General features: G+C 45.5%; 1 protein-coding gene across 1 annotated transcript; it reads left to right on the forward strand.

Annotated features, from left to right (window-relative positions):
• Nucleotides 1–3,016: 3,016 nt before the first annotated feature.
• On the forward strand, nt 3,017–7,254 carry CDC50B (cell division cycle 50 P4-ATPase accessory subunit B). The gene has a single exon (XM_014064153.2). The coding sequence runs from the start codon at nt 3,135–3,137 to the stop codon at nt 4,227–4,229; it is 1,095 nt and encodes a 364-aa protein (XP_013919628.2). The 5' UTR covers nt 3,017–3,134; the 3' UTR covers nt 4,230–7,254.
• The last annotated feature ends 8,798 nt before the right edge of the window (nt 7,255–16,052 follow it).

Consider the following 16,052-nt stretch of genomic DNA (forward strand, 5'->3'; position numbering starts at 1 on the left):
TTCCTTTCAGCTGGTGATTTTGCCTAGGGGTTTTCTTAAAGGGGAAAGGGCTGGCTTGAGTTTCATGGCACTGTTTTCTGAGGTTTCTGGCACTGTCCTTTTGGGGTATACTTCCCACACTAGCACTGATGATATTACCTAGTTGGGTAATGAAATGTCAGCAAGAAAACAACCGAGCTCAGAGAGCACCAAGGGCCCTGGAAGCTGTTCCAAGTTTCAGAATAGATGCTATCTATGCTGCAATACTTGTGGGAGATCCCCCCTTTCCTTTATTTTTATTTTTCTCACCCAGGTTGGGTCTTTGCAGGCAATCCCAGCACCCCGGGTATCTAAATAAAGCATTTAGGGGACAGCAAAGGCCTCTGTTTTCTTGAGGTTACTCTCTGAAGTGGCTGGGCTGACTGCAGTTAAAGCCAGCTGTTTCACTTCCATTTTCAGCAGCTGTTGCCTTTAGCAGGTGTTCCATGTCTCTTTCTTCAGGCTGGTGCAATCAGTATATCAAAGTTCCCCCCTTTGGGACAGCAAGCTTAATTTTAGTGTTCAAACGTGTTAGGGAATCTTTAGGGCAGGCTGCCCCCTGCTGGATCACAGAGGCATTTGTCAGTTTTCACTGAATCTGAAATCAGGGCAATATAATGGAATGTATAAGACATTCTGCCCTCTTGTGTCTTACTGGGATATTGCAGCTTCCCTTGGAAAAAAATTAGGCTATTAATTGATGACATAATAGGGAAAACAGTCCCCTTGTGGCTGAGCTGAGATATTGACCTGATAAGGGGGAAGATAATGCAATGTACTGGAAGCTAGAGGACATTTTGCTCCCCTGGTTACTGAGTTGGGTATTGCAGGATCCCTGACATCCAATGCAATCCTAAATTGTTTTAAGAGAGGGATACAATCAAGATCAAGGGGGGTACTAATATCACTCTAGAAAAGCCCTAGTAAGACCACACCTAGAACACTTCATCCAGTTTTAGTCACAACACTATAAAAAAGATGTTGAGACTCTAGAAAGTGTGCAGAGAAGAGCAACCAGGATGATTAGGGGGCTGGAGACTAAAACATATGATGAACGGTTGCAGGAGCTAGGCATGGCTAATCTAGTGAAGAGAAGGACCAGGGGAGACAGCAGAGCATCTTCCAATATTTCAGGGGCTGCCACAGAGAGGAGGGGCTCAAGCTATTTCCCAAAGCACCCAAAGACCAGACAAGGAACAATGGATGGAAACTGATCAAGGAGAGATTCAACCAAGAAATAAGGAGGAACTTTCTGATGGTGAGAACAATCAACCCATTTGATTGTTGTGGGGGCTTCATCACCTGAGACTTTCAAGAAGAGATTGGACTGCCAATTGTCAGAAATGGTGTAGGGTCTCCTGTTTGAGGGGGGTTGGACTAGATGACCTTTAAATTCCCTTCCAACTCTGTTAACCTCCAAGCACCAAGTCGCTTAAGATATGCTCCATAAACTCAAGATGGACCAGGTGAAGGGAGACAACAGAGATTTATAGATCGGGTGGTTGGAGGCCAAATGGGAGGGAGGGCAAGGGGGAGGACCAGGTGGAAGGGCCCCTTTTCTCTCTTCCAAAAGCAGAATAGAGAATAACAGAGTTGGAAGAGATCTTGTAGGTCATCTAGTCCACCCCCCACACGCAAGAGACTCTCCTCCATATCTGATGGATAACAGTCCAGTGTCTTCTTGAAAGCCTCCAGAGATGAAGCTCCCACATCTTCTGAAGGCAACTTCTGTTCCATGGGTTGATGGTTCTCACTATCAGAAAAAAATTCTCCTTGTTTCTAGGTTGAATCTCTCCTTGTTCAATTTTAAAACCTTCTTAAAAATCTTTTTGGGAAGGAAGGAAGGAAGGAGGGAAGGAAGGAAGGAAGGAAGGAAGGAAGGAGTTGGAAGGGACCTTAGAGGTCTTCATCTCCATTCCAACCCTCTGCTCAAGCAGAAAACCTTATACGATTTCAGGCAAATGGTTGTCCAATCTCTTCTTGCAAACCTCCAGTGATGGAGCACCCTCAATTTCTAGAGAAGCTGAGCCTTTCCGCGGATTGTTCGCACTGAACAATTAATCTCATTCATTAATTCAAGTTGAGGGGCGCACTTCAACGCGTCTTCAGGCTGCCAAGGTTGGGACAGCCCCTCCTAAACGCCACCCTCTGCCCAGGCCGGATTAGGAAGCTGGGGGTCCCGGCGGGGGGACTCTCCCTATGCCCCGATGGGCTGGAGAAAGCCGAAAGAGGGATGCGCGACCAGAAGAGGACGGCGCCATCCGCCCCGCATGCAACCCGCAGGAGGGCAGAGCCAGCGCAGTCGGAACGCCCCGCCTAGAAGGACATCGCGCCAATCCGCCCGTCTGCCTCGCGGACCCCGATTCCAATCCATCGGATGGGCGGACATGGCCGCCTCCCGCCGAGTCCGGGACTCACCTGCGCCTTCTTTCCAGGTGAGTCTGGAACGGCGGGACTGTGAGACCTGTGCACCGGAATCACCTGCGCCTTTTTTTGCGGGCGCGCAGGTAAGATTGGAGGGGCGGGATGGGTTGAGACTTGGGCTCCGGGACTCACCTGCGCCTTCTTTCCTGCCGCGCAGGTGGGGGGGCGGAGAGTCCGGGACCCCGGCCTCACTTGCGCCTTCTTTGCGGGCGCGCAGGTGGGTTTGGGTGGGGTGGAGACTTCGGCTCCGGTCTCACCTGCGCCTTCTTTCCTGGGTGCGGGTGAGGCGGGGGGGGGGGGTGGCGAGCGAGGCAGCGAGTCCTGGACTCCGGACTCACCTGCGCCTTCTTTGCGGGCGCGTAGGTGAGCTTGGAGGGGCGGGAGGGATCTAGACTTGGATTCCGGACTCACCTGCGCCGTCTTTGCGGGCGCGCAGGTGAGAACGGAGGGGCGTGGCCCAACCGGCGGCACACGCCGCCCACCTGTCCGAGCCCGCGTCCAAAGCCGCCGCCCTCAACTGAGCCGCGCGAGAGCAGCGCCAGCCGCGTCCCGCCCACCTGTCTACCTGCCCGGCTCTGCCTTGCTGGCTGGGGGCTTCCGGGCTCGGCCGATACTAGGGCGCGTCCCGGACTTCGAGGCAGGGCGGCGGCGGCGGGGCCAGCGGAGCCAGTGGAGCCGGATCGACACGCAGCATGGCTTCGGGCTCTTACAACGTCAGCCGCGCCTTCTCACAGGCGCCTCCGCTGCAGAATCAGCCGGACAACACGGCCTTCACCCAGCAGCGCCTGCCGGCGTGGCAGCCGTTGTTGACGGCTGGCACGGTGCTGCCCCTCTTCTTCGGGCTGGGCCTGGCCTTCTTGGCCATCGGGCTGAGCCTTTTCTTCACCTCGGAGAAAATCAAGGAGCTGGAGCTGGACTACACAGGGACGCCAGGCAACAACTGCTCCAACTGTGCCCGCCTGACCAATAGCAGCGACCCGCGGCGGGTGCGCTCCTGCCAGTGCGGGCTGACCTTCAAGCTGCCCGCCCCCTTCCCGCTGCCCGTCTGCCTCTACTACCAGCTCTCCAACTACTTCCAGAACAACCGGCGTTACAGCATCTCCCGGGACGACGAGCAGCTCAGCGGGGTGACCTGGGCGCTACGCCACCCCTACCAGGAGTGCAAGCCTTACCGTTACAACAGCCAAGGGGTGCCCATCGCGCCCTGCGGGTCGGTGGCCAACAGCCTCTTCAACGACACCTTTGAGCTCTTCTACCAGCTGCCCAACGGCTCCCTGGCCAACGTGACCTTGGATAAACGGGGCATCGCCTGGTGGACCGACACCAACGTCAAGTTCCAAAATCCAGAGCCGGTCAACAACAGCCTGTGTGATGCCTTCAGCCACACGGCCAAGCCGCCCTTCTGGTCTCGGACGGCCTGCATGCTGGACCCCTCTGACCGCAACAACACAGGCTTTGTCAATGAGGAATTCATCGTCTGGATGCGCACAGCCGCCCTGCCCACCTTCCGAAAGCTTTATGCCCGCATCCGCCACGATAACTTCTCGAAGTCACTGCCCCAGGGCACGTACTTCCTGAACATCAGCTACAGATACCCCGTGCTGGGTTTCCACGGGAGCAAGAAGGTCATCTTGAGCACCCTTTCCTGGATGGGGGGTAAGAATCCCTTCCTTGGCATTGCCTACCTGGTCCTGGGCGCTGCCTGTATCTTGAGTGGCATCGTCATGACTGTCGTCCATCTCAAGTACCGGCAGCAGGATGAAGAAGATGATGATGATGATGATTAGGAGGCCAACCTGACGTCTCCTTCCCAGGACTTTTTGGAGAGGTTGGACGTCCCATCATTGCTTCGGTGGCATGACGAAGGGCTGGGAGATGCTGGCGAGGTTATCCAGATAGCTGAAAGGCAACATCTGGGGAGCATCACGCTGGATGGGCTTTGGAAAGCAGCAAATAAATCATTGGACCTTAGCGGGAAGTGAGATCGATGCTTCTCAACGCATGAAGAACGAAGCCTATTATGTAGCTTTTCTGGAAAATAATCCTCAGCTCCATAATTTTTCAAGATGGTGAAGTTGATTCTTGGGAAACGGCACAAGGGCATTGAGTGCCACCATTTCTAATCTTAGAAGTCCGATATGGTGTGGCTAACACAACATTGTTTGTGGGGAAACCCTGCTGTTCTCCTTATGAAGGGACTTCTCCCAAACAAACTATTGTTTAAACGTGAATGTTGGAAACTATCATTAACTTGGATCTTAGTTTTGGCCTGTTCTTAAATACTGGGGAGATAACACAGCATTTGTTGTTTATACAATGTTTACTCATGGTTAACTGTACGATGTGTTGTTGCTGATCCCCTGAGATGGTACTGAGTGGGATAAATTCAGTTGGCTAATTCAAAGTTAGTCTATTGTGCAAATCTAGCCAATGAGAAATGTACATAACTAGTCCTTGACTTACGACCACAATTCAGCCCCAAATTTCTGTTGCTAAGCAGAGACAGTTGTTAAGTGACTTTTGCCCCATTTTACTACCTTTCTTGCCATGGTTGTTAAGTGAATCACTGCAATTGTTAAGTTAGCAACATGTTTGTTAAGTGAATCTGGCTTCCCCATTAATTTTGCTCCACAGAAGGTTGCAAAAGGGGTTGCATCATGTGACCCTGGAACACTGCAACCGTCATAAATATGAGTCAGTTGCCAAGCATCTGAATTTTGATCATGTAACTATGGGGTGTAAGTCACTTTTTTCAATGCTGTTATAAGTTTGAACAGTTACTAAATGAACTGTTGTAGGTCAGAGACTACCTGTAACAAAGATTATTATCATTTTATTATCATCATTTAGGTTTTCACCAAGGTAGAATAGAATAGAATAACAGAGTTGGAAGGGATCTTTGAGGTCTTCTAGTCCAACCCCCTGTTTAGGCAGGAAACCCTACACCATTTGAGACAAATGGTTGTCCAATTTCTTCTTAAAAACTCCCAGTGTTGGAGCATTTACAACTTCTGGAGGCCAGCTGTTCCATTGATTAATTGTTCTAACTGTCAGGAAATTTCTCCTTAGTTCTAAGTTGCTTCTCTCCTTGATTCGTTTCCACCCATTGCTTCTAGTCCTGCTCTCGGGTCCTTTGGAGAATAGTTTGACTCCCTCTTCTTTGTGGCAGCCCCTGAGATATTGGAAGACTGCTATCATGTCTCCCCTAGTCCTTCTTTCAATTAAACTAGATATACCCAGTTCTTGCAACCGTTCTTCATATGTTTTAGCCTCCAGTCCCCTAATCCTCTTTGTTGCTCTTCTCTGCACTCTTTCTAGAGTCTCCACATCTTTTTTATATCGTGGCGACCAAAACTGGATGCAGTATTCCAAGTGTGGCTTTAACCAAGGCATTATAAAGTGATATTAAAGATATTTGTGCCTAGTAATCAAATTCTCTTAGCTAAGAATGTTGATGGAATAACTGACTTCTTGTCTCTTTGGGTGGAGTTGTAGAGAGCTCTATGGGTCTTTTGTGATCTTGTTTCCATTGCAAGACCTATTGAAAAAAAAAATGAGTCACATAATATTGAAAAGCTCCGTGTACACAAGGAGCAAAGCATATTTTGCATTGTATTTCCATCCATTCCAGCTTCTGTACTCGATTTTCTTGACAAGCGCAAATACATTTGATGGCATCACAATGTTTTTATGCCTGTGGTGGCCAATTACAGACAAATAATTACCAGCAAAGGGTCCTGTTTAATTGATGTACAGAGTGAACAGAAGAACAAGAGTTGGAAGGGACTTTGGAGGTCTTCTAGTCCAGTCCCAAGCTCAAGCAACAGACAAATGACTGTTCAGTTTCTTAAAAGTCTCCAGTGTTGGAGTATCCACAACTTATGGAGACAAGTTGTTCCATTTGGTTAATTGTCCTAACTGACAACAAATTTCTCTAGGTTGCTTCTCTCCTAAAAATAGTTTCCATCCATTGTTTTTCATCCTGCCTTCTGGCGCTTTGGAGAATAATTCGACCCCCTCTTCTTTGTGGCAGCCCCTCAAATACTGGAAGACTGCTATCATGTCACCCCTAGTTCTTCTCTTCATTAAACTAGACATACCAAGTTCCTGCAACCATTCTTTATATGTTTTAGCCTCCAGTCCCCTAATCCTCTTTGTTGCTCTTCTCTGCACTCTTTCTAGAGTCTCAACATCTTTTTATTTATTTATTGAGTTATTCCTCCCACACAGAACCAATGCAAACACCTTTGTCAAAAAGTAATTTTGATTTTATTTATATTTTGTCATTTCAGGCTCCAAAGAAACTATTTTTTCCCCTTCCTTCATCCTCTACCACTTGAGCCAGCCTTGAACCATGGAAGATATTTTCTTAAGATTATAGACTATTCTATAAGCTGTATAGTTCGATCTATGGTTATCTGGGAGAATTTCTAGATTTTCATGACAAATCAACTTCCTTCTTAAGGTTAAATTGATAAAATCACAGTGTCGTTGCTTTCTGTAAAAATCTTACTGGGCCCTAAAAACACTAGATATTTCTGTGCCATTTATGATTGCTGCCTGTGCCTATGATACTTGATAATTAACACACCAGAAGGATTATTTTGATGGAATAGTTATATTTCAATATGTGATTCTCAGGTGTTTCATTTCTTTAATAATGCAACTCATTTTTTTTAAGGTAGAGTTACAGGAAGCATTAAGTGTGCACTTCTGCGTGTGATGTTTCCTCTTCTCCGATTTGAAATGGAGAGCCTTCCAAAGTTCACTTTTCTTGTACTTTAATCAAATAAATGACATTATAGTAATAAAGTTGCATCGTGTTTTTATTGGCTGCTGAAGGAAGAAGGACATAATGTAGCGAATAATGAATGGTACGGATTTGAGTTGTGCAGTTCCAAGTCGCCCTCGACTTACGACGGCAATTGATCCCCAGATTTCTGTTGCGAAGCTGAGACAGTTGTTAAGTGAACTTTGTCCCATTGTAGGGCCTTTCTTGCCATAATTGTTAAGTGAATCCCTGCAGTTCTTAAATTTGTAACACAGTTGTTAAGTGAATCTGGCTTCCCCATTGATTTTGCTTGTCAGAAGGTCGCAAAAAAATGAATCAGTTGCCAAGGGTCTAAATTTTGATCATGTAACCATGGGGTGCTGCAGTGGTCATAATGTGGGTGAAAAACATCATAAGTCACTTGAACAGATTACAGAGTTGGAAGGGACCTTGTAGGTCATCTAGTCCAACCCCCCGCTCAAGCAGGAGACCCTACACCATTTCTGACAAATGGCAGTCCAATCTCTTCTTAAGAGCCTCCAGTGATGCTGCTTTAATGTCAGAACAGTCACTAAACAAACTGTTGAAAGTCGAGGGCTAACCTGCTGGAGACAACCTGAAAAAGAAGCAAGAAAAGTTGCAATCCATTTTTCTTCTGCTTTTTGGCTACCGTCAGCCTTCATAGGTTCTCTTCCTACCATGACCTCTGGAAATCTGTTATTCTTTTAAATTTGAAAAAATTAACACGGCCCCAAGTGATGAATTAAACTAGGAAAATAAATTGGGAAATCGGTAACTTTCTATTGTAGGTTTGTCCGTGTCTAGCAAACAGAATAATTAGGGGAGATTGAAACCATCATCATCATTTAGCAACCCCAGAATCCCTGGATGGAGTCTGGGCAACTGAATGGAACTAGCAGAGCGTTTTACTGGCCAGTTGCCCTTCCTGTCACCAATGCGGAGTTTTGTTCAGTAGATATATTCTCAGTGTGCCCAGAGAGAGAAATATCTGCCTCTACCTAGGATTGAACTCACAGCCTCTTGAGTGTGAGGCCAGAGCTCCACCTTGAGGCCACCCCACCACTCTACTTAGGGGAAATTGAAATCCTTGTACTAATTGAAGTTGCTTACTCTTTTTCCCCTCTGGTAAGAAGGAAAGTTTAGAACTTGGAAGGAGTTGCCTCTTATCTGTCATGGGTTTCTCTCAACTTGGCAAAAGGATAAGATAAAAGGTAAAGGTTCCCCTGGCACATATGTGCTAGTTGTTCCCGACTCTAGGGGGCAGTGCTCATCTCCGTTTCAAAGCCGAAGAGCCACCGCTGTCCGAAGACGTCTCTGTGGTCATGTGGTCGGCATGACTCAATGCCGAAGGTGCACAGAACATTGTTCCCTTCCCACCAAAGGTGGTCCCTGTTTTTCTACTTGCATTTTTTACGTGCTTTCGAACTGCTAGGTTGGCAGAAGCTGGGACAAGTAACGGAAGCTCACTCCGTTACACGGCACTAGGGATTCGAACTGCCTTTCTGATCGACAAGCCCAGCATCTTAGCCACTGGGCCACTGCGTCCCTTCATAAATATCCAAAAGGATATTTTCACATTTATTTGGCAAAACAAAACACCACAAATTAAACAGGAACTTTTGCAAGAGGCAAAAGAAAAGGGGGAGGTCTTGGTTAGCAACGGAAATTCCGGTCATAAGTGGAGGACTTAACTTACAGCTTTCCCAAGTTGTGCTATAGTTCTGCCACTAGGTGGCAGTGGAAGATAACTAGCTTTCTCCCGTTTGATATTTTGTTTGTTTTTTAAATGTAGGCACAGTTACTTCAGTTCCCTTGTTGGATGTTGTCTTATTTTAACCTCATTTGGAGAAAAGCAATTACAAGTATTACTTTAATACCATTTAAGAACATTTCTTTGAAGATAATTTCTGCTCCTCCCCAAAAGTGCAGCCACTTAAGGGACAATAACTCAGGATTCCTGTTGATTTAAATCTGGCAAAATACAATTAGTCCTTGAGTTACAATTATTCATTTGGTGACACTCCACAATTACAGTGATTCGCTTAGCAACGGTGGCAGTAAAGGTCACAATAATGGAACAACTTTGCTCAACAAATGTCTCGCTTAACCACATAAATTTAGGGCTGTGTTGCAGTGATAAGTTGAGGAGGAAAAAGTCAGTGATGGCAAATCTTTTTCTTAAGGCGTGCCAAAATTGCACATCTGCATGCTATCGCTTACTCCCGCATGCCCACAATCCTCCCTGCCCACCTGGGCATGTGTGCATGGCCACCCATGCATGCATGCACCAGGGGTGGGTTCCTGTCAGTTCTAACCTCTTTTATAGAAGAGGTTCCACAAATCTACAGGGCCATTTAGAACCGGTTCCAGCTCCCTCCCCCCACCCGTCCACACATCATCAGGATGAAGAGCGAGAGGAGGAAGTCTGGGAGTCGAAGTCCACAAGTCTTAAAGCTGTCAAGTTTGAACACCCCTGTAGTTTATTTTTCTAAAGGGTTGGGGATGCAAAGATCTGGTAACTTGACAGCTTTAAGGCTTGCGTGCTTCAATGCCAGAGTTCCTGAGCCAACATGACTGGAGGAGGAATTCTGGGAGTTGAAGTCCACAAGTCTTAAAGCTGTCAAGTTTGAACACCCCTGGGTTTTTTTTCCATAAAGGGTTAGGGGTGCAAGGGTTTTGTAACTTGACAGCTTTAAGACTTGCACACTTCAATGCCAGAGTTTCTGAGCCAACGTTTTGGTTGCTAAGCAAGAGCGTTGTTAAGTGAGTTTTGCCACATTTTACAAGTTGGCCACGCCCACCCAGTCATATGACTGCCAAGCCACTCCCACTTGGTCACATGGCTGGCAAGCCACTCCCACAAAGCAGTCGACACCTACAGAAGAGGTTCTAAGAAATTTGAAACCCACCACTGGCATGCACGCATGACCTCTCCTAAGGCTCCGGAGATTTTTCTGAAGCCTGGGGAGGGCGAAAATGGTCTCCCCTGGTCCTCCAGAAGGGCAAAAAAATCAGGTGGCTGGCGCCCGCATGTGCACCAAAGCTGATGGCTGGCATATCACCAAGTATGATTCGCGTGCCATAGGTTGCCATCACGGTCATAAGTCAAACCACGTATCATGGTTTGCTTTTGGAAGATGTAGGAAACCAGCCATAAAACTCTTAAGCGAGGGAAATATTCAACCTTCTTTTCCCGGGTCATGTGTTACACTTCACTGGAAGAGATGTAAGCAAAAAAATAAAAAATAAATTCAGAGTTTGGGGATAAAGCTAATTCTTGGTCAGCTGAGAATGAAAGAAAAAAAATGTGTGTGACTCATAAGCTTAATTTACAGGTTCTCTTCAGCTTTCAACCATTTAGCAACTGTGTGAAGTTAAAACTGCCCTGAAAAAGTCATGTGGGGAAAAAAGTCAGCTGCTTGGCAACTGCGTAAGCCCTGGATTTACAACCCTTGTTTAGTGACCATTCAAAGACCATTCAAGGCACTGGGAAAGGTGGCTTACGACCTGCCTTCATGCTTATGAGCATCCCAGCAAGGTGTATTTATGATGGTTGCAGCTTCCTGGGGTCACAGATTCATAATTTATGACCTCTCCAGATGCTTTCCAATGAGTAAAATCAATGGGGAAGCTGGATTTGAATCTGTTTTAATGTCCACCCTCCAAACGACGCTATGGGGCACTGCACGTCAGAACAACTAGACACAAGGACAGTTTTCCGCCCCGCAGGCCATCATTCTGCTAAACAAGTAATTCCTTCAACACTGTCAAACTATCTAGAAAGGCCGTGTTACCATCATTATTCCCATCTTCCCTATTACCCATTTCCTTATCCTCTTATGACAATAACTTTGTTGCTCGTATCTTACGATTTATATTGTTTACTTAGTATCCTAGTATGATTTATGTCGTTTGCTTATTTAGTATCCTATGACTATCACTACCGTGAGTGTTGTATCTTATGTTTTATGATTAATGTAGTTTTACGATAACTATGATCATGATTTTTCTCTTATAGTTTTTATGTACACTGAGATCTTTATGCACCGGATACGAATTCCTTGTGTGTGTAATCACACTTGGCCAATAAAAAATTCTATTCTATTCTATTCTATCTTCCCTTCCTCTATTTTATTTTATTCTATTCCATTCTATTCGATCTTCTCTTCCCTTCCTCTATTCTATTCTGTTCTGTTCTATTCTATTTTCTCTTCCCTTTCTCTATTCTATTCTATTCTATTCTATTCTATTCTATTCTATTCTATTCTCTCTTCTCTCTTCTCTTCTCTTCTCTTCCCTTCCCTTCCTCTATTCTATTTTATTCTATTCTATTCTACTCTACTCTATTCTATCTTTTCTTCCCTTCCTTTTTTCTATTCCATTCTATCTTCTCTTCCCTTTCTCTATTCCATTCCATTCCATTCTATTCTATTCTATTCTATTCTATTCTATTCTATTCTATTCTATTCTATCTTCTCTTCCCTTTCTTTATTCTATGCTATGCTATGCCATGCCATGCCATGCCATGCCATTCCATTCCATTCCATTCCATTCCATTCCATTCCATTCCATTCCATTCCATTCTATTCTATTCTATTCTATTCTATTCTATTCTATTCTTCATTCCAATATTATAATCTGTTCTATTCATTTGCAAATCCTGGTTCAATTAGATTTACTTAGTATCCTAGTGTGATTTATGCTGATTGCTTATTTAATATCCATGCCTATTTGTTTCACTTTTTGATGAGTTTCCAACCATTGTTTCTTGCTATATCTAATGTTTGATGACGAATGTTACAATGACTGTGATAATGATCTATCACCATTGTTGTATGTACACTGAGAGCTTATGAACCGGAGACAAATTCCTCCGGTGTTCAATCACACTTGGCCAATAAAGAATTCTAATTTCTAATGACTTCATGATTCACTCAACAATTGTGGCAAAACGTTATTTTGGATACAACTTGTTGAACCCCTGCCTTGCTGGGTATCAGAAATTCTGGTCCCATCTGTGGTCAGAGTTGAAGAACAAGAGTTGAAGGATCCAAGAACCTTCTGATCAATAGATTTGCAACCAATTTTTTGCATGCGCAGTTGGACATAAATACGTCATTTGCCTGCACAGAACAGTTTTCTTTGCACAAATTGCTTTTTTTTAATTTTTCAACATTTTGCGCCTGCGCAGACCTATTTATGTGCAAATGCACAAGCAAAAAATTGGGCACACCGAACTGGCAGTAATGCCGGCAGAAACCCACCCCTGGGAAGAGAATATTTGCAGCTCAGGACTGAACTGTGGGCCCTTCGGTTTTCTTAGAGGTGTTTCATTGCCAAACTAAGCTACAAGGGAGTGGGGTTTGCAAGGAGGAGGAGGAGGAGGACTGTGGGGTCATTGGTGTTTTCTGAGGTTGGTTGTTTGCTTGTAGACATTTCATTACCAAACTAGGTGATGTCAACAGTGCATTGATGATGTTATCTAGTTTGGTAATGAAACATCTGCAAGAAAACCACCAAGCTCAGAGAACACCAAGGTCCCCAAGATCCTTTTCCTCCTCCTTCTTTCCCCTCCTCATTCTCCTCCTCCTCTTTGCAAACCCCACTCCCTTCTAGCACTGATTATGTTACCTAGCTGGGTAATGAAATGTTTGCAAGCAAATCACCAAGGTCAGAGAGCACCAACCTCATAGTCTTTCTCCTCCTCCTCCTCCTATTCTCCTCCTCTTCCTTCTCCTCCTCCTCTCTGCAAACCCCACTCTCTTCTAGCACTGATTATGTTACCTAGCTGGGTAATGAAATGTTTGCAAGCAAACCACCAAGGACCCCACAGTCCTCCTCCTCCTTACAAACCCCTCTCCCTTCTAGCACTGATAATGTTATCTTGTCTGGCAATGAAACGCTTCTAAGAGAGCCACCAAGCCCAGAGAGCACCAAAGACTCCACAATATTATCACACATACTAACCCAAATCCGATGGGGTGTCTAAATGAAGTCTCAGGGAGATTCTGGGATTTGGTTCCCAAAGAAGAGTTTCTCACTTTACAACTCCAACTCAAAGAAAGTGAAAGGATTCTTGTAAAAAAACCAGTTGCATTGTCGGGATAAAGGAAAGCTTGTTCTGCTTAAGAGGTTCAGCTGAGATATGGGATAGCAGCCTCTATATTTGAAAAGAAGGTGCAGAGAACAATGGTCATTCAGTGCCAAGATGATTCGATGCTGAGTAGATTCTGAACATTCAGTTCTTTCCTTGGAGAAACTAAAAAAAGCATCTGTTCCATTCGGGACAAACCCTTGCGGGAACTGGGTACATCAAGTCCAGGGGTGTCCAAACTTGGGAACTTTAAGACTTGTGGACTTCAACTCCCAGAATCCCCCAGCCAGCCATGGAAGGATTTATACTCTTTGCAGACAGCTGGTCATTTGCATCCTTTTAGAGGGTCTTTGAGGCCACCTGGAGGTTTTTCTGTGTCCTCAGGGTCACCTGAGTGGTGCAAATGGTCCCTGTAGTCTGCAATTTTTTCCCCTGGAAATCCATTCCTATTCCCACACCATTCCAAGGGTCTTCATCCCAAAATCTATAGCTAAAAGTCTATAGAGAGTCTCACTCCACTTGGAGGTTTATCTGTGTCTTCAGGGTCATCTGAGTGGTGCAAAGAAAACCAGAAAGTCCAGTAGCCTCTTGAAAAAGTAGCTTTGGGACAACCTTGACCTGGATGACTGAGAATCTCCATGGACATAGAGAAGAGATGATGAAAGTAATATTTTTAAGTGGAGGCAATGCAGCAAACTTATAATTTCAAGGAATTTAGTGACATATTCTCCTGTCCTGCTCTCTCTCATACACACACCACGGATGTTAGAAGTTTTTTAAAGTAAAGATTCTCCTTGCACTATGTACTAGTCATTCCTGACTCTAGGGGGTGCTGATCATCTCCATTTCAAAGCTGAAGAGCCAGCACTGTCCGAAGACGTCTCTGTGATCATGTGGCTGGCATGACTAAACGCCAACAGCACACGGAACGCAATTACCTTCCCACCCAAGGTGGTCCCTATTTTTCTACTTGCATTTTTACGTGCTTTTGAACTTGGCAAAAGCTGGAACAAGTAATGGGAGCTCACTCCATTACACGGCAGTAGGGATTCGAGCCACCAAACTGCTGACCTTTCTGATCGACAAGCTCAGTGTCTTAGCCACTGAGCCACCTCGTTCTGACGAAGTCTTTATTTCGCCCCAAATAGTCTTCTCCAGAAGGTCCCCCTGCCATTACCAGTGCAACCCCCAAAGATTCCAATAGTCAAGTGCGCAAGACACCTTCAGAGTCCATGCTGGCTGGGGAATTCTGGGAGTTGAAGTCCACAAGTCTTAAAGTTCTCAAGTTTGGACACCCCTGCTCAAGTCGAACGAAGAGAAGGACCATGGAAGATCATGAAAGAAAGACCCAACATAGAGCTAAGGGGAAATTTCCTGACAGTGAGAAGAATTCATCAGTGGGACAACTTGCATCCAGAAGTTGTGGGTCCTCCATCACTGGTGGTTTTCAAGAAGAGACTGGACAGCAATTTGTCTGGGATGAAATTAGGTCTCTTGCCTTGAGCAGGGGGCTGGAGTAGAAGACCTCCAAGTCCCTTCCAACTCTGTTATTCTGTATTCACTTAGGTTCATTTCCCAGTTTGAAGACCACTGAGATGAAGAGAGGGGAGAACATCAAGTTAAACGTGACTATTTTTTGAAGCTCTGTTTCTCTTCATGATCAATCCCATATCTACTTAATTTATTAGATTAGATTAAAAGAGTTGGAAGGGACCTTGTAGGTCATCTAGTCCAACCCCCTGCCCAAGCAAGAGACCCTACACCATTTCTGACAAATGGCAGTCCAATCTCTTCTGGAAAACCTTCAGTGATGAAGCTCTCACAACTTCCGAAGGCAACTTCTGTTCCATGGGTTTGGTGCTTTGAGGTTAACAGATTAACAGAGTTGGAAGGGACCTTAAAGGTCATCTAGTCCAACCCCCCTCAAACAGGAGACCCTACACCATTTCTGACAATTGGCAGTCCAATCTCTTCTTGAAAGTCTCAGGTGATGAAGCCCCCACAACAATCAAATGGGTTGATTGTTCTCACCGTCAGAAAGTTCCTCCTTATTTCCAGGTTGAATCTCTCCTTGGTCAGTTTCCATCCATTATTCCTCGTCTGGCCTTTGGGTGCTGTGACGTTTCCGCTGTTCGCCCATGTGGCCAATGTTGAGAAAAGACAGGAGACAAATTTTCTCGGGATGGAGCGACCCAGATGAGAGTCTGAGAGCCCCTTTTATTGAGACAGGACAAAGGCAGGAGGAGCAATAGCATGTGATAAAAAACAGCCTGTAAAAGTACAATTTCTAATCTACTGCTCAGGGAAGTTCTGTCTATATATGGTCAAATCCTGGGCGTCATTGGTAGGGCACATCTCAGAATGTTATGTTATTCACTATCAGGATGTTATGGCTTTCTCGGAGCCAGTTGTCTCCTGTGTGATTCAGCGTGACCCTGCAGGCCCTAGTATGAACTAGGCCATGGAGGACACACACCTGCACAAGGAGCTATATTACAACAGGGTGCTTTGGAAAAAAGGTTGACTCTCTCCACTTTGGGGCAGCCCCTCAAATATTGGAAGACTGCTATCCTGTTTCCCCTGGTCCTTCTCTTCCCTAGACTAACCATGCCCAGTTCCTGCAATCTATTACTGGTTTATTGGGGTAGAGGGGGAAACCTCTTCTCTTCTTACCAAAGTTCTCCTGCAGCTTTGATGTTTCATATCTACTTTAAAAGGATCCAA

Source organism: Thamnophis sirtalis, unplaced genomic scaffold (genome assembly GCF_051295495.1).
Source record: "Thamnophis sirtalis isolate CommonGarterSnake01/CBP01778 unplaced genomic scaffold, rThaSir2_p1.2 scaffold_14, whole genome shotgun sequence".
Classification (NCBI taxonomy): Eukaryota; Metazoa; Chordata; class Lepidosauria; order Squamata; family Natricidae; genus Thamnophis; species Thamnophis sirtalis.